This window comes from Falco rusticolus, chromosome 11 (genome assembly GCF_015220075.1).
Source record: "Falco rusticolus isolate bFalRus1 chromosome 11, bFalRus1.pri, whole genome shotgun sequence".
NCBI classification, from domain to species: domain Eukaryota; kingdom Metazoa; phylum Chordata; class Aves; order Falconiformes; family Falconidae; genus Falco; species Falco rusticolus.
Window position 1 is genome coordinate 24,149,559 of NC_051197.1, and position 17,739 is coordinate 24,167,297.

At 38.7% G+C, this 17,739-nt stretch overlaps 1 protein-coding gene across 8 annotated transcripts; it reads right to left on the minus strand.

The window, feature by feature from the left end:
• Positions 1 to 706: 706 nt before the first annotated feature.
• Positions 707 to 17,637, minus strand: FNDC7 (fibronectin type III domain containing 7). Of its 8 annotated transcripts, none has more exons than XM_037404227.1 (14): positions 16,787 to 17,633; positions 16,303 to 16,321; positions 14,967 to 15,224; positions 12,890 to 13,144; positions 11,904 to 12,164; positions 10,444 to 10,701; positions 8,757 to 9,011; positions 7,750 to 8,007; positions 7,062 to 7,316; positions 5,940 to 6,194; positions 5,103 to 5,363; positions 4,464 to 4,493; positions 3,869 to 3,935; positions 707 to 731 (listed from the first exon to the last, which is right to left on the minus strand). In XM_037404227.1, exons 1-13 carry the CDS (start codon positions 16,847 to 16,849, stop codon positions 3,895 to 3,897), a joined length of 2,469 nt encoding a protein of 822 aa, XP_037260124.1. In that variant the 5' UTR covers positions 16,850 to 17,633; the 3' UTR covers positions 707 to 731; positions 3,869 to 3,894. The 8 variants fall into 8 exon arrangements, 4 of the variants coding, with proteins under 4 accessions (XP_037260124.1, XP_037260123.1, XP_037260122.1 ...); XM_037404226.1 differs by lacking the exon at positions 707 to 731 and adding an exon at positions 1,857 to 3,443 and having other exon boundaries at positions 16,787 to 17,632; XM_037404225.1 differs by lacking the exon at positions 707 to 731 and adding an exon at positions 1,857 to 3,552 and having other exon boundaries at positions 16,787 to 17,632.
• Between the last annotated feature and the right edge of the window lie 102 nt (positions 17,638 to 17,739).

Sequence of the window (17,739 nt, forward strand, 5' to 3'; positions counted from 1 at the left end):
TGGGCGTTTGGCTTGGGGTCACGAGAAGAAAATTTCTGCCAGTTGCAGCGAGAGGTGTGTGAGTGCTTCCCCAGGGGTGTGCTGGAGAGCTGCTGTTGGACGCGGGTGGGGTACGAGCCCAACAAACCAAGCGTTATGAACCTGAAGCTGCTGCAGTTCCGCCACGTGTCCGTAGTAATTCCTTTTGAGGCCTAATCTGTCTTGGAAATTCCCTGTGGCTCCAAAAGGAAGTACTTATCTGGACTAATAACACTAATTTAAGAAATACATCTCTACTTAGTTTTTAGTTTTTTCTTTTGAAGCTACTACTCAGTTGAATGTTTCAGATCTTAAGAAGTAGCGAACTGGCATTTTTTGTTTTAAACAGGGTCGAGGCTTTGGCCCCAGAGATTCATGTCTACCCGTTGCCCCATAACTGTGCAGGTAACGGGCCAGTACGGAAGGGCTTGTATGTATTTGGCTTCTAAACACAATAGGAGTGGTGTTGCGATCGTCCACCTGTACTGGAAAAGGTAGCCTGAATGGCAGGGCAATGTAGCCGATTGTATTGGGGGGCACTTACTACACCATGTGTACCCACAGTTTGTTTACTCCATTTATATGTTGATGAAGAAACATGAACAAGCTCATACTTGCGGTATTGACAGCTGAGTGTTGCTGTGCTGACGCAAAGACGGTACACAAATAGCGAGGGTACACAAATAGCGAGGGTACACAAATAGCCGGGGTCTCTGCAGGGGAACCAGAAAGAATGAGATGACTTCCACTGGCTTGGGCAGAGGTTTGAGCCCTTCCTGCGCTGTTGGGAAGCACACATAACTTTACATACGCGCCAGCTACTAAGCAGGGTCAAACAGTGTTTAACTGCCGCTCCTGAGGCTTTGCTACAACTATAGTAGTTGTATCTCCGCACACCCTCCCCACTCCCCAATAGCTGGAAGTGTCTCAAGTCTCAGCAATTTTGGGTCAAATCTGAAACCAACTCAAGGATTTTTGCCAGTTTTTTTCTTGGACTCAAAACAGCCTAAGTTTTGAGCCACTACCACTGTGTCAAATACAATTACAAATAATTTGTATTTAGAACAATATGTACAATTTTTTTTGCGTGTGTTCATCTGTGTAATTGCAACTAATACATTTTTATTCAATTAATTGAAATTTTATTAAGTAAGCATTAATGAAGGCATCTATCATGAAATAACCTATGTGTTCTTAATCACCTAATTTGTTACTCTGCTGTTCCGAAAGCATTCATTTTACTTCCCATACCAATATGCTGTCATCCCCTGGGTCTTCAACAGGAATTCTGTTGATTTTCAAGTTTTTCTTAAGAAGTTTGTAGCATTGCGTTTGTGTTTGGGGGGGTGGGTTTTTTTATTCTGGGGTTTATTGGGTTTTTCTGGTTAGTTGCTTTTTTGGCCTCATGAAAACCAGAGCTTCATGCTACTAAATCATACAGAAAGTACATCTATGAAAACACTACATGTAGTTGTTCTTTCCTGTGATCTTAAAACAAGTCAGTGAGACCCATAAAAAAGCATTTGCCGCAGTGTGGGGAGAACCTGAAACTAATCCTGACTGAATATTTTTTAATCATCTCGGTGCCAGTGATGTTTCACATATTGACAGTGTTTATTATTATTAAACAACATCTGATCCTTGGATACCAACGCCTGCAGCACACACAGCCACCGTAGGAGGTGTGGGACTGGCTGGCTGGTTGTGTTCTTTTTCCTCCCTGTGTTGGTAAATTGCCTACATCTTTGAACTACTTTTTGAGTTTAATGGACATGGTTTTTCTTGCAATCTTGACTCCTTTTCAGCTTCTCGCTTTTTCTTTTCTTTTTTTTTTTTCGTATTTTTCTCCTAACAGACATGCAAATAATATGTTCTGTTACAGTTACACTTCTTGCTTTTGATCATGAAAAGTGAGAGGAGCTGACAAAAATAGTACTACAGCGTTGTCAAGGTTGTAGTACAATTCTGAGATGTCTGTGTCTGTATGCCAGGAAGAATGAAGAAAAAAAATACACCAACAGTTTATAATTGCTTAAAATACATTAGAGTTACTGTTAGAGCATGGAAATACCAGAATTGTTTATATGAAATGAAGAAACCTGTGGCTTAAATTTGATTCCAAAAGAAACTGATTGCTGGAAACCTCTGAAAATCCAGTTGAGAGGCACCTGGTTAGACACTTAGACTTTGGTGACAGTGTTTGACAATGATGACTGCAAAGAAAAAATACTTAAATAAAACCCTTGAGGAAGAAAGTTGTGAAAAATACTTATTTTTACGTTTTTAATTGTTTTTTCAAATTCAGTGAGAAATAAACCCAACTTTTCATTAAGTGATGCGGGGGCAGTTTTAAATAATGCTTCCTAAAGAATTGTTTGGCAGGGAATAAATGCAGGTCATGTTCTAAGAAGGAACATGCAGTTCTTGGGCCATCTACAGTCACTGTATTGAAGAGTGAGATTCCCATGAGACTATTTTGTGCAAGTGGTCAGAAGCAGTGACTGTGATACACAGTACAACCGCGTTCTGTGAAGGAAGGAAACTTCAGAATGCACGGTGTCTGTTTCTATAAGCTGAAAGTAGTGTTAAAAACCTTGTTGCCTTTGGTAAACTTTATACATAGGCTTCTTAAGACTGTCTTTGTAAGGTATTTTTGAGTCATTGTTTTACTTTTTATGTGTATGTAGAACCCTAGAAGTTTGGTTTCTATTTTGGCTGAAAAAGAAACCACTGGGGAGTATGAGCAAAGGTTCTGCCTTTTCTGAAAAATGGGGAATTAAAATTTTAATAACTGTCAGTTCTGCGTTAGCCACAAAGCAAAACACATCAGTTGATGTGAAGAGAATATTATGTTTACCCTCATGAGTCACTCTCAAAATTGTAAAGGAGGAAACTTTTTTTTTGAAAATCTAAACTAAAATGAAATAGCCTTAGAATACTTGATTAAGCCTGAAGCTACTTTTAACTGAGTACACCTAAACAGCTGCTTTTTTTTTTTTTTTAAGGAGTGAGATTGCACTCTTAATTGTTTTTTCAGCCTTTACTATTTCATTGATACATTAGGTCTAGAACACACCTACTGATTCATAACTGTCTTGGAAGAGCTTTTAGAACAGATTGCTTTACAGGGAAAATTACAGTTCAAGACTACGGAGATCTCTATCAGTGTTCATCTGCACTTTAAAAATTATCTCATCAGTTGGGGGCCCAAGTGTGATGTCCTGGGTTAGATCTCGGATATGGCTAGCTGTTCAGCTTCCCTCCTCCCAGTCTTCAAGCAGCTGTGACTGATGCAGCTAAGCACCGATGTCATCTTTCCATCTTCAGGGAAAGAAAGACTGAGAGGAGCATTTGGGGAGGATGGTGTTACCAAGAACCTTAACATGCAGGACAGCTGTAGGAGAACAGCAGCAGAGATGATCAACCTTGGGGAGGAAAAAAAAGTCCGCAGTGACTTCTTGCCATCCTTTTGAGACAAGGGCAGTAAATAGTCCAGAACACCAGTACTTTTTGTTGGAGAATGAGCAATTTTAGCTAGCAGAGAAGAAAGCAAATGAGTGCTAAAGAGTATCTTGATCTGTTTGTATTTTTAATACTTTTCTGGGGAACTATAGGAGGTATTAGAAGAGGCTTAATGAAGTGAAATAGGGTTTTATTGTAAATGGAGGAGAGGACAAATCAGTATTGATAGTAGGAGTAAACAACTTGAGGTTTCTGAGGTAATTATGATGGATTTTAAAAGACCAGTTGTATTTAGGGTATACAATACTGGTGAAGCTTATCTCTCCAATCCCAAAGCTCTTTAGCAGGGGAAGTTTGATCCTAATCTGAACTACGACTCATAACTTACCTCTTTATTTGAACCAGCATTTTCCTCTAGATATGTTGTTCTGCATTGCTTTTTCCTCTATAAATCACTACAACAGAATTCAGAAATTAAGACACTTTCAGTTACGGAAAGCAACTGCCTTGAGAAATGTTTGTTTCAGTGGCTGAAGTTGCTGCAAGTTTACATTGGCAAATAAAGCACAAGACTATCCTGTTGAAACCCCAGAAGAAATAAGGTAGTATAGATTGAGGTAAGCCATGCTTTTTTATATATGCTTAAAAAAAATAATCAGAAGTGCAACGTAGTTTAATTTGTAATGGGATATGGCATATGGCAAGGCTATAGGAGATAAGCCTTGTTTTTTATTATGTGCTATCAGATAAATAGTAAATGTTGTGACAGTGTAGAATGCACCATGGCATACAGGCCACAATATAGGTAAGATTTTTTGGTTTTAATTTTATGTTACTATGGGCAGTGAGACAAACGTGCAAAACACTAACACAAGCCTTGACTATCAAATATGTACATTATCTGCACCTTATTTGGAGTTACATGATGGTAACATGTTTCACAAACATCATGGATTTGGAATGAATGTACTGTGTGCTCTTACCCATTCCAACAGAGCTTCCAGAACAGGTTACTGAAATGACATGAAACAGAAGTATAAATGTTAGGTGTTAGGTTGTAAGCCAGAAAATATTAGTAGTCTGTTGAATGTAGTCCATGCTATACAACTGTGCAATCCCATCCGATAGCAGTAGGTTTTATAATGGATTAAATTTACACCCTGGGAAAGGAATCCCAAGGGAATTTCTACCGCTTTAAACAATTTTTACTTCAGAAATGTGCTTAGAAATGATTTGTAGAAGTTCTTGATTTGTTTCTTTATTCAAACCCAGAAATTCTATAAAGTTAGAAAACAAAGCAATTAAAAATCCTCATTTATTTGCTTTTGTATCTAACCACTACTAACCTCCCACCTGAAAATTAGCTTCTCTGTATTCTCCAGGTTATGGGTGATCCAGTTAAGAGGCACCTGTGTACATAAGCATGCCCAGTCCCAAAATGCTCCTAAGAAGTTCCTGTCACAGGTAGTGCAAGATAGCACCCATAAAGTTTATTCTGGATTCAACATCAGAATAGAAAAGTTCCATTCCATGCCATCTTTACTCACATAATTTCAGATTACAACGTAACCATCTAACATGCGTGGACAAAAATACATCATTCAAACACATTTAAATTTTACCTGAATATATTTTTTTAGGACAAAATGTAAGCTTCATCCCCTTATCAGTAACTGGAGATACTACCACTGTGTAGACGTCTCCACAAGGTATCTCGGTGATATCACAGTGGCTTAGACCTGAGCGAGGGGTACAGGTGAAATTGCCTTTTGAGCCATGTAAATCAGTATTGTAGTTTATCGTTTCATCAGAAGCTCGCCAGTATACCCTGATACCATTATTGCCAAGTCTATATAGCTTCACTCCAGAAGGGCAGCAAGCACCTAATAAAATAAAAAACATTAATAAGCAAATTTTGTGAACCCACAATACGTTACAAATTCATAGAGTGCACTTTAAACCAGATGATATGATTTCGATCATACTAGATAACAGCATTTCAATGAGAAATTATTATTTCATAGAAAGGCAAAATAATTTTTGAACTGAGCTAGGGAAGAAAATGTTCTATCGGACTCGTATTATGGAGCTGGAATTCAGCCATTGTTTTAAACGCTGGAATACTGTTGCTCTCTCCTGAATACGGAGACACCAGGGCTACCCTAGAGTGCCCAGAATCTTTTTGTGGTCTCTAAAAGTTTATTATGCTGTAGTAATTTAAATTTAAAAATTGATTCTGGAGCATCATAATAAAAACATCTTTAAATTTCCACCTGATGGCTGTTATAAGAACAGGGCTTAAATTACATGTGAAAATAACCCAAAGTGCGTTTATTCAAGAGGGAACTGCAACCGTATTAACTATGTATTGAATTTCAGCTGCACTATTTGTATGAGAGGAACACTACACAAAGCAAGTTGTATATTGAGTCTTTTTCTTCCCCATTGCATTTACATACTGGAAGAATATCCTTGATATGTGCAACTGGATGTCAAACCCGTTTCACTGATTGCTTTCAGAGATACAGTATAATTGGTGCCGCATGCGATGCATCCCAGGAGACAGTAGTTTTGAAGGGTGTGACACTTTGCCTGTCCTTTTGGAGACTCCAGTGCTGTTACGTATGTCCGTGCACCCATCCCAACAGACCAGCTGACATTTGTTACAGACTGTGTCACTTGAGTTAGTATCAGGTCTTTAGGGCAACAGGGAGCTTAAAAAGAACAAAAAAAATAGAGAAGTCAGTTCTTTTTCATACTTGGAAAATTGAAGTTATTTTGGGGGGTTGCAACTGGAATAGTACATAAGCAAGAGCAAAGGCATGAAGGTGTGCACTTTTCAGGCAAACATTAGTATTACTTGACTATTCTGGAAAGCTAATAAACAAAATGAGATCAATTTGTCTCTAACAGTGAGTTATAACCCTAGAATTTTAATAAGATCATTATTCACCAAGATTCTAAAAATCACCAAAAATTGTGATCAGAATGTCAGGGTCCATCTCTACCCCTCAAGTCATATAGCTCAGTCCATCTCTGTTTAAAGCCTCTTCATCTACAATGCAAAATAACTGCAGCCAAACTGCCTGTAAAAATAAATCCTGGTGTACATTAACCTCTGAACTGTGCTTGGGGATTGTCTGGGTGACTGGTACAGGACAAAACTCTGCTAGCAAATCAATAGCAGGAATGGTGAGTAGGATGTGCTTTAATCTGTTCTTCACACTATTTGTTGTCATTACCTCATTGCCTTTCCCAGAAATGTTAAAAGTCAAAATGCTGACAAGGAAGTTAAGCATTACATTAGTGGATTATGTTCTTATATTTTAGTTAGCTGTGCCACATGACAATTGCTTGCACAAAGGCTTCTCAGTATGAGGCAAGCGCCAAGTGATCCTTCCTTCTCACACACAAAGACACACACGTTTAAGTAGAGGACATCCAGCAACAGATAGTATAATATGCACACACTGTAATTAAAAACAAAAAACACACAAAAAAAGCCAAAAACATATAGAGACACAGAACTATTTTAATAATAAGCTGTTAAACATTTTCCACTATTTACAATTCCCACATACCTGTCTCTAAAGGGACACTGTAGCTTGGTAAACTCTGTCCTGCTGGTGATCTTGCTATAGCGCTAACCGAGAAAGCAGATCCACAGGGAAGATTAATTAGGGTGCAGGAATTTCCAGAGCTCGTGCAATGCCAAAGTCCAGCCTCTCCTCTGGCAGTGACAATGTATGTAGCTGCTTCGTTGTTAGATTGCCAGTGCACGCTGACTACCGAAAGCGCCTCCTTTGAGATACTTTTAATTTCAGGACTGCAGGGAGCTGAAATATTTCACGTGAACAGTATTTGAACAGATTGTTTATCCATACTATTTAAGTTACACGTGAAAATTAAATTCCAGTTAGAGCTAAAAAACTACTCTGGAAAAGTATATGATCCTGAAGTGTTTACTCCTGGTGAGAATTTAGAATTTGTGACAGAACTGATAATGAAAGGATTTTGCATGCAAACTCAGAGATGAATTGTAAATGTGATTCTTCAAAAACTTGGAGCTATCAGAAGCTTTCAATCCAAATTTGGTTTTAGGTCCCTGCTTACAGTATAGTTTTAGACTTCTGGTATTTATTTATTTATTTATTTATTATTTTTATCCGTTACAGGAACTTAGCACCCCAGTAATGCTTTTTATCTGTGAATCACTGCAGCGCCCGACTAATTACTTCTGCTAAAGGAAAATAAGAATGATGGTAATACCTGTTGCCACGTCCTTTGACGCACAGGACGTGTTGCTGCCCCTGGCCTCGCTGAAGGAATAAACCGTGATGCTGTAGCGGGTGTCGCACTGCAGAGCCGACAGGGTGCAGGCGGTGGCGGTGTCGTTGCAGAGCCGCAGCCCGCCGCGGCCGGCCGCGCTGGTTTGGTAGATTTCAGCACCCCGGACAGGGGCCCAGGTCACCCGCACGGTGTCGCTGGAGGCCACCACGGCCCTGAAGTCGCTGGGGCAGCACGGGGCTGGGGACAGAGCGCAGGGCGGGCGGCCTGAGCGTCGGCCGGCAGCTGGCCCGAAACCCGAGAGCCGCGTTTCGTTCACCGATCTGCTTCACGTCTTAAGTACCCAAAGGTGACTGATATTGTGCGAACAGTCTCATTCATCCAGACTTACGCCCAGAACTAACTCACTACCCCTCCTTCCAAATCAAGAGAGGGCATTCGAAGGTATAGGTAACACAAAGACATACAGGAATTATGTATATCCTGGATTTAAAATATCAAAGCACCTAGAGGTTAAGTAACTCTAACAATGTTCTTCAGAGCTTTCCATTGAGCTTTTGTTACTTTTTCACTTTCCAAATATGAAAACTCTCTATGAGGAAGTTTAAGATTTTGGTACACCCTTCCTAAGGCAATAGGGGAAAAAAAAAAAACCAAACCCAAACCAAAAAACCCACAACAGAAAAAACGGGACTAGAATGCAAATGTTATGCCAGCAGTGTGTTATTTGTACATCCATGCCTGATGATTGTGAATTGTTAAACTGTTTTCAAGTTTGTAAGCATGTTGTTGCACTTGACTATGCAAGCCAAATTCAGCTGCAATGTGAAGTGGTTCTTTTTCTCTGCCAACCTATGTGTGTTTTGCCCAAAACCAGAATAAAACCAGAAGTTTAAGTCACTATCTTCCAATAAAAACATCCAACCAGCTCTATAATAAACCCAGTTAAAGGATCCAAAATGAATTTGCAAGAATTCCTTGCCACTTACCGGTAGTGTAATTGAATACATCACCTAAAGGACTCTGCCCTGCCTTGTTATATGCAAAGATACTGATGAAATAAGTGAAGCCACAGTCTGACTGGAAACGGCATTGAGTACGTGATGTGTTGCAGTGCACTTCCAAGCCATCATCACTCTTCACAAAAACCACGTAATAATGTCCGAAATTGACGTGAGACCATGATACCAACAAGCGGCCAGGTTCACCCTCTTCAATTGATATATTTACCGGTGCACAAGGAACTGAAAAAAAAACCGTTTTAAAAAAGAAAAAAAGAATTGTAAACATAGTATTTTTATTGAAGTTACACTTTTGGGGAATAAGGGGAAACCATGTATGTATGAATTATTCTACTCAGCTTGAACAGTTGCTCTGTCTTGTTCAAGAAAACAGCAACTTATCTGTCTCTATAGAGGATGCTCCTTACATTTAGATAAAAAAGTGAGTACGACTCTCACAGAACAAAATAGATGCAACCTTCCTGTCTTAAAGAAAAGAGCTTAAGGAGCCCCTGTGAACAAAACCAGTGGCACCAGGCAGTATTTCAAAAGAAACTGGTACAGCCTGTGCTCACAAATAGTAGTTCTGGATGACAATCGGAATACTAGCCTGAATAGCAGTTGGCATCCAAAAGCCTTTATGTGAAAACCCCTTATATGAAAGTATGAAACTCACTGGCTGTGTCTGAATAAAGCTGTCCTTTGGTCAGGTTTCCTTTCTGGTGGCATGCCAAAATGTCACATTAAACAGTGAACCCCATGGCTTTTGCTTAAATAACATTTACTTTCTGTCTAGTTCAAAATGTTTAGCTTGCTGCTATTACAATGAATATACATGATCTAGCTGGAGCAATCCTGGCTGAGAAGATTACAGCCCACAGCTTAAAAGTTGTCTCTTGCTTAAGGCATGCTCATCCCGTTAGATCCATCTCTGAGTTGCTCACATGGATGATCTCTAACTCACATCAATGAGAAGTCAAAATGAGGCAGGTTACATCAAATAATTAAGCAAATAACGTTTTGCCTTTAAGGTAGCACATAGTAAAAAAAATGATTTAGATTCTGGTACACTGGCAGTTGACCTAACAGATCAGGAAGCAATAACCTCTGTCAGCGGTGTGAAGTGGCTGAAAGCAGGAACCTTTTGTCCTGACAAAGCTGCTGCTTGAGAATGGTTGATGGCCTCTTAATTTATTCTAGTGGTGTTACTTTAGCTGAATGTGGTTTTGTTGACCTCCTTACTAACTAACCACCAGATGAAGCCTAGAACAGTCCTCAGCCTAGGGCAAGTCCTTAATGCTATTTCCTCATGGATTTCTCCCAATCTCTTTGTGACAGACCTGACCCAGTAGGACAGATCTGTTATTCCTTACATGAGTTTTACACTCAGAAAACTGACTTTAGAACAGGTACTTCTGGTAAGAGGAAAATGCAGGCTTACTGGTTGAGCCAACAATATATAACCCATTGCAAGCTTTTCCTCACAGGAACATGAAGAAAGTTTAGGCTATTATCCCTGTAATTGAAAGGTATATGGCACAGTTCATGCACAAATTCAGCAGCAGAAATAACTGTTTGAGAACCACTCATGAATTGTAATGGACTAATTTATATCTGAAATTAAGGTAATACATGCTAAAATGCCATAAGCTATATAAGGATCAATGACACATACTAGTTTTTAAGCTTACTGCATCAGTAGGTTTACTGGCTCCAGCATCATTGTATGCTGTGACAGAGACATAATATTCAGAGCCGCACTGGAGCGATGGCACCATGCAGGAGGCAGAAGATGTGTTACACTTCAGTTTCAAGAGTCCACTGGAGGCTGTCACACTGTAAGTTAGAGCTCCTTCTGTTGGCATCCAAGAAACAATAGCTCTTAAAGCGCCACTATTAAAAGCTACTTTAACATCCGCTGGTGCATTAGGACCTATGGTATATCAATCAGTTTGGAACAGAAAAATACAACTTAGCATATTGCCTACAGACACGTTCTTTTTCATAACTTGCAAACTAAATACAATTCTTGTGGTGCAGACCTTACCCTCATTCATATTAAAGTAACAGTTTTTTCGGGAAATGTTTCTAGTTGTACATTGTCACAAAACTTTCTGTTGAAACTCCCTGCCTTATTTAAGTATTTGCTTCTCACAGTTAGAAAAATCCTCAAATCAGAATAAGCTTGTGTAATCCTTACCCAGGCCTGTCCTGGGTACAGCTGTGGTGAAAATTTATTAAATTGATTACTGCTTATGAAAAAGTCTTTGTCTTTAATTAGGAATTGTTTAATTTAGTAACCTTGGGGAGCTCAAGGACTACTTTAATGAGCAGGTGGTGTTTGTCCTGAGCCCCGTGAACAAGCAAGATATGAGCAGGACCATCCAGACAATAAATATTGTGTGCAGCTGTGTTATGATGGTAACTCCACCACGCTCGGGCCAATGTCCCTGGTGTGTGTGAACCTTATGAATCATGAGATCACTCAGCCTAAACTTAAAAGTTTACATGTGCTAGCTGTGTAAACTATTTTTGTTTTTCACTGAGTATAAAGGAGGGCAAGCTCTGGGACTGGGCCAGAAGTCTCGCCTGCAGGTGGATGCACCACGTAGGAATTTTCCCAGTTAGCAAGAGACCCTGGGTCCTGGCTGCAATAGGGCTTCCCAGCTGAAGTGTGGGCCTGGATGACATTAAGGTGGTAATTGGTGATGCGTTCTTTTCTTAGTCTCTGTAACACTTTGAAGTAATGATTTGATGCTTTGCTCCTATTCTCTTTTATCATATTGTGCATCATAATTAGTACTGTTTCCTTTTATCATGCTGCACGCTAGTTGCCCTTATAATAAACTGCACTTATTCTGAGATTTGATTTTAAATTAATTTTTGCTTGGTATCCAGTCAATCAGCAAAACAACAACTTTAGTGTTAGTTAATGGTATCTTTGCCTCAGTGTTACTCATTAAACATAGCCATGTCATCCAAGTTTTCTTGAACTTTGAGATGGGGTAAAGACTATATGATCTGAAAATCTACCCAATGTGTCTTTGAAAAACAAAACACAATCACTCATACACATAAACACTTTCTGTTTGTTTGTTTTTAAATGCTTACTTGGTTTCAGAAAAGAAAACTTACTTGTTCTTTGATTATACGTGAAATCATCTCCAGGAATCCCATTTACATTCCAGGCATACGCCTTGATAGTATAGAGAGTTCCTGGATCTAGATTTTTAAATATCAAGGACGTATTGGTGGTGTTCTCCTTCAGCATTCTGCCCAAACCATCTGATCTCATGAGGGACACAGAGAATCCAGCTGCCATGTACACAGCTCTCCAGCTCACTGCAATGGAGTCACAACTTGGAGAACTAACAGACAGAACTGGAGCAGCCAGGACTGTTGAGAAAGAACACCAATTAAGCTTTTGGTTTTTTTCATTAATACCATCCGAAAGGGCCACATTTGAAATGAATACACAGAAACAACAATCACCAAACTCTGGGAGACAGATTCAGTGACAATAAAACCAGAAAAATAAATTAATGTGAGACTGACAGAATAAATATGAAAACTGATTTGGTGCATTCATTATGATATTACAAGTTTTGTAAAATGAATGTAGCTCATGCACAAAGTATGAAAGGTCAAATGTGTAGAAGAATGAAAATCACCAAGAAGATACTGCATTTCCTGTCCTCTAAGTTTCGCAGTCTTACTATTTTATAACTTTAGTTGTTCATTTCCTTAATTTCTTCAAGTTATGTCTTTCATTAAAATAAAATATGATTTTGTTAACAGAAAATACATAAATTCATACAAATGCTAGTAAAACTTCCTATTAAACATTTAACTTACAGTACTGTCATAAAGTAAAGCATTAATTCAGACTCTTGTCCTGGTCATTAAGTCAGATGGCCAAATTCTAGTCCTCAAAAACTGAAAGGAGAATGTGATCAATACAATTTAAAATACAAGTTTATAATAATTCAGTACTGGTACATGTCTGGACTATACTGTTTGGGATTTTGTTCAAATTAAAAAAAAAAAAGATGCTTGCATGAATGCTTTATATTATAACAACATTAAAGAGTTTGAAATAAGAGTAAGAATTTGAAAGTCACCTGTTTTTGCTTTTCTGAAAGGTGAAGGCTGGCTTTTTCCTCCTGAATTTATAGATCTGATAGTGATTCTGTACAAGGTGGCAGGTTTCAGTCCCGTCACTGTGCCTGGAGAGTTTTTAACTACAGTTTCAATGAAGGAATCTCCATCTTGTGCAGTCAGCAGATAACTAGTAGCCCCAGGTACTGCTCTCCATTCCACTGTGATACTGTTGCTAAGTTTTGAGTAAGCTTGGTCAATAACAGGTATGTCTGGAGCTAAATGGAAATGACGATAGACATACTGAAATTGGGGAACTCTATCAGCCTGATGAAATGCTAAGTGCTCTGAACATTTTGCAAAGGTAAAGTGGAGGACAAACGGCCTAAAATTTCTGTGAGTTTGAGTTAAATGAAGTTTAAATGAATATCAACAAAATACAGAGTCTTGAGATGTTCTAGACCAACTTTCATCTCTCAATAAAAATACTCTAGTACCCTTGAGATCACTATTGAAAATTACCGTTTTTTAACCTAGTTTGAAATGAGAGGTTTCTTTTTAGGCTTGCTCTATAGCACATTAACTATACTGGATATTTACAGAAAGCAGTATACAAAACAATACATACAAAGAAGAAGTGGATGTTTATACAAAGGAGTCTGAAATAGGATGCTGAATAATAGGCATTTCTATGTCAAAGCAACGTAAAATAATTTAGTTTTGAAGGGACCATGGGAAATCATCTTATCCAACCCCCTGCTCAGAGCAGATATACAATAACATGACACATCAAATACTGCAATTAAATGCTTTTCTATTATGCTATGCTGCAAGCCATTAAGAAAGAGCTCTTGTGTACTGCAGTGACAAAGTAACTACAGAGAGTGTATTTCTTAACCACAAGTAATTTATGTTCAGTAATCAGGATTTTCAGACTAGAATCAGCATATGTAAAGCAAGTCCATAAATTGCAAGGCTGCAAAAAACTCACTAGAAGAGGAAAAAAAGATAAAACGAAAGTGCATCCCACCTAAAATTAAGAAAAGGAATTAAAAAGTATTTGGGACAAAAGTACATGCTTTGAGGCAAACTTATTTATAGTAAGGCAGTTAATTTGGGATTTCAGAGACCCTAGCAAGTATTATACAACTCCTGAGCATTACGTCCACTTTCTTAGTCCCAATTACTTTCTTATCCAGCCATAGTCAGACATCCTCTTTTGCCGCATTTGTAAAAATGGTAGCATATATTCTATGTGATCATGCCTATGGAACATCTGCATGTGTGTCTTTTGCGATCTTTGAGCAAACTATTGCACTATGATTTTTTTTTCTTTTAAAAAATTGTCTTTAGTAACAATTCATAAAAATTTCTGTGAAGGAAATCCTTATGCAAGTCTAAGGGAGTTACTTGGCTAACAGTCAAGTAAAGAATATATAGCATATGATTTATATCAGAAATAACTTACATAACATTAATCATTAATATCTGTTCTCCCATAACTAAGCTAGCAACGGAGGTGGGTTTTTTATATTTATCAGGATAAACACTGCTACTTTTTTATTTTCAATTTTTATTGTAATAATTATGTTTAGAAGAAACAAATTCTACTGGAAAAATAATGGCTATTTCTAAAAATCACCAGTTAAACTATTTTAAAAACAGAATTTCAACAGAACAGTTTTTCAATTACATTTCAGTGATGAAATAAAAAAGCATTTCTGTTTATGCATATTCTTATTCAATATCCATCAATGACTTATATACTACAAGTTCTTTTGTGAATGAAACAAAAATACTGTTTATCAGCATCAGTAGTGGAAAATACATTTAGCTTCACATCTGCATTCGTAAAGAAAGGGTAAGTGATTTGGAAAGCTGCAGTCTGAGCAAGCTGGGGATGGCAGGAAAGGAAAACATATACATTAAAAAAAGCAGCGAGGAAATGGAGTTAATCATGCTAATACTGTACTCAGTAGGAGAACTCGCAAAAGGCTTCAACAGGACTATTCCCTACCAGTACAATGAAACATCAAGGATAAAATCCCAGTCCTCCAAATGTTAATGGAAATTAGGTTGAACAAAGTTTTTCTTACTAACCTGTTGACTGCATAATCTGTGTTTCTGCAAGAATAATTCCATTCTTGTCTATGGCTTCTGCTTGTATAGCATAAATAGTATTGGGAATTAACGAAGTTAGTGTTCCTTTAAGTGTACCATCACTAAAATGAGCCAGTAATGAATGGCCTACAGTATTCACAGCTGTAGCTGTGACTCTGTAAGAAGAGGCTCCTGAAAACTTGGGCCATATGAGGTAAATGCTTCGTGATGTCACATCAAATATAGACACAGAGAAACCTAAAAAAAAAATTATATAGAATAAAAATAATTATAAAAAAATAATTTCAGTCATTCCTGAATTTAGTCAAGTCTTGACAAGAAGATTGTTCAGTGCCTTATCAAGCATCTACATGACCTAATTTTCGGACTAAAGGCATTCCACTGAATTTGGAGTGCTATTTCCTTCGTTCACTTTTGTAATCCATTAATTACTGTAACAACTGCTGCTTGTTCTCATAATATCAGGTTGTGATGATAGCTATTTTTCCTGAAACCCTCATATGCTATAGTCTAATTATTTTTTAAAAAATACTGGGCATAATCCATATGTGAATTTACAACCAGTGTCAACAACATCCACACATGAACAGGATCAAATGCTTGTTTGGCAAATTATGAAAAGAATATGCTACAGTAAGTGTCCAGATACTGCAACATTGCAACATTGCAATATTGCCTTGACAGGGCAGTATATGAAGAAAAGTGAACTGTCACCAGAGAGTGAATTCTGAGAGCATTTAATGTAATCTTGCATTCCTCATATTTTAAACTTGTCAATATTCACATTTAAGGCAATAGGAGCTGTAGGCACAAAATATGAGATAGAAGAAAGTACAAAATGTTGTGAAACATTGGAAATATTTGTGCTTAGGAGATCATGCTTCTGGTGTGTGTTTTTGAGATGGGTGGTTTTTTGTTTTTTGGTTGTTTTTTTTATAGTACAAAAAGATACAACAGTTAATTGGGTGCAAATACAGGACAGTTTGAATCCTATCTGTAGCACAGTTATGTAGCTAATTAACAGCACAATCTATCCAGCTGAGTGTTCTCCCTGGTTCACACTAGTGTCAAGGTGTAAGTGGTCTGTCAAAATCTTTGTGTGAGTGCCCAACAGAATTGGGACTCCTAAAAATGAGGTTTAAAATTTATAAAGACATCAACATAGATTTTTTTAAACCTGAATCAAACTTAAAAACAATTGTTTATAAAGCTGTTTGAACTTACAGAATGTTTTATTAGAAATCACATGAGCATGTTCTTTTCAGACCTGTTCAAAAATAAGCAGGCAAAAGCAAATACCATTTTGAAGATTTACCTGTGTTAGCTGAAAAGATCTGAAAAGGAAGATGTAAAAAAATTAGAAATACAAAGTGAAATATTTCATTTGGAAAATTAAAAAAAAATAAACGTTAGTAACAACAACAACAACAACAAATTAAACCACTGCATTTTATTAATACATTATACTGATATGATGTATTTCCTCAGAATCTTTAAGTACAGAAATTATGCGACCAATGATATTTGGTACGGGTATGTAGATCTACAACTTCTTAGTCTTCCTCTCTGCATCTGGCTCTAGATCCCAATTTCAGTTGTTGGCAGACTTTGAAAGACCTCGGATCCTAATATATTCTTTTATTTTTCAGTCATTCATAAACAGTGCAAAAGTGTAATAGTAACAAAATATTAACCTAGAAGCAGGTGTCAGGTAGTCTCTACCCTTTTAAGTTTACTTTTACAAAGAGTATACAGTATCATTCTTGAAAACAGTTTTAAAGCAAGTAAGTTGCACTCACCATTTCTAGGCAGTTGAAAAGCAGTCCAACAAGTATTAATGATTGACTTTTTGCATTACACATCTTGTCAGAACTTTGTTCCAGCCTTCAGAGGGGGGTGAGCTCAGGCTGGTCCCTGCTGTGACCAGCAATACTCTGCAGCAGCACTGCCACCGCAGCTTTACTCCCCGGATGAGGGGAGGCTGAGGGGAGGCTGTGTGAGGCCAGGCCTCCGCCCCGCTGGCCCGCGGCCTGCCAGCCCTCGCCAGAACCGCCATGACACGAGCCCGCCATGGCACTGCACTCCTCGGCCCGCGGGCGGTGGGATTTTCCCCTTCTGCTGCAGGATCCGGTTCCTGTATTGCTTATGCACGATACATAACATAATTACATTCTGTAATGTAAATTTGAAATTATTGCCATCTTTGCCCAGTTAGAAAGCTCTTCTTTTCTCTCAGGAATGATGCCCTGGTCATACTCCCCTTTGGACAGCACATTGCCATGCCAACTGGGAACCGCTCTTCCTCATGCTTCGTGTTGTGGGGAGAGAAATTTTCATCTCTTCGTATCCGTACCAGCTGCTGGCTCCCCTTTGACAACATGCCTCTGCGTTTCCAAACTAAAATTTCTGCCAGGCCATTTCAGGTGTCAAGAAATGGTATCTTTCGATGAACTGACAGTGTTTTCTTTGGTGGCTTACGGATGTACCTGGGTACCTGGGGGCCGCTGTTATGAGGGAGCCACAGTGGCGGGACAGCTTTACACCCCGAGGCACCCGGGACGGCGGCGGGTTTCGCCCCCGCACCGCTCCCCGCACAGCACACAGAGCCGGCCGCGCCGCTCGGGAGCCAGGGCCCGGCGTGCCGGCCTCACCTGAGGGGCGGCGGGCGACTCTTTCCTCAGCGGACGAGCCCTGGTCGCCGGGCGCTTCCCCAGTGGGAATTTCGGACGCCGCCATGGCAGCAATAGATGGC

Coding starts and splice junctions, on each gene's coding strand:
- FNDC7 (XM_037404227.1), bottom strand. CDS start 16,849: ATGTGTAATGCAAAAAGTCAATCATTAATACTTGTTGGACTGCTTTTC. Junction 13,145..14,966: donor ACAGATTATGCAGTCAACAG/GTTAGTAAGAAA, acceptor ATTTCCATTTAG/CTCCAGACATACCTGTTATT. Junction 9,012..10,443: donor TGCAGTAAGCTTAAAAACTA/GTATGTGTCATT, acceptor TTTTTTTTTCAG/TTCCTTGTGCACCGGTAAAT.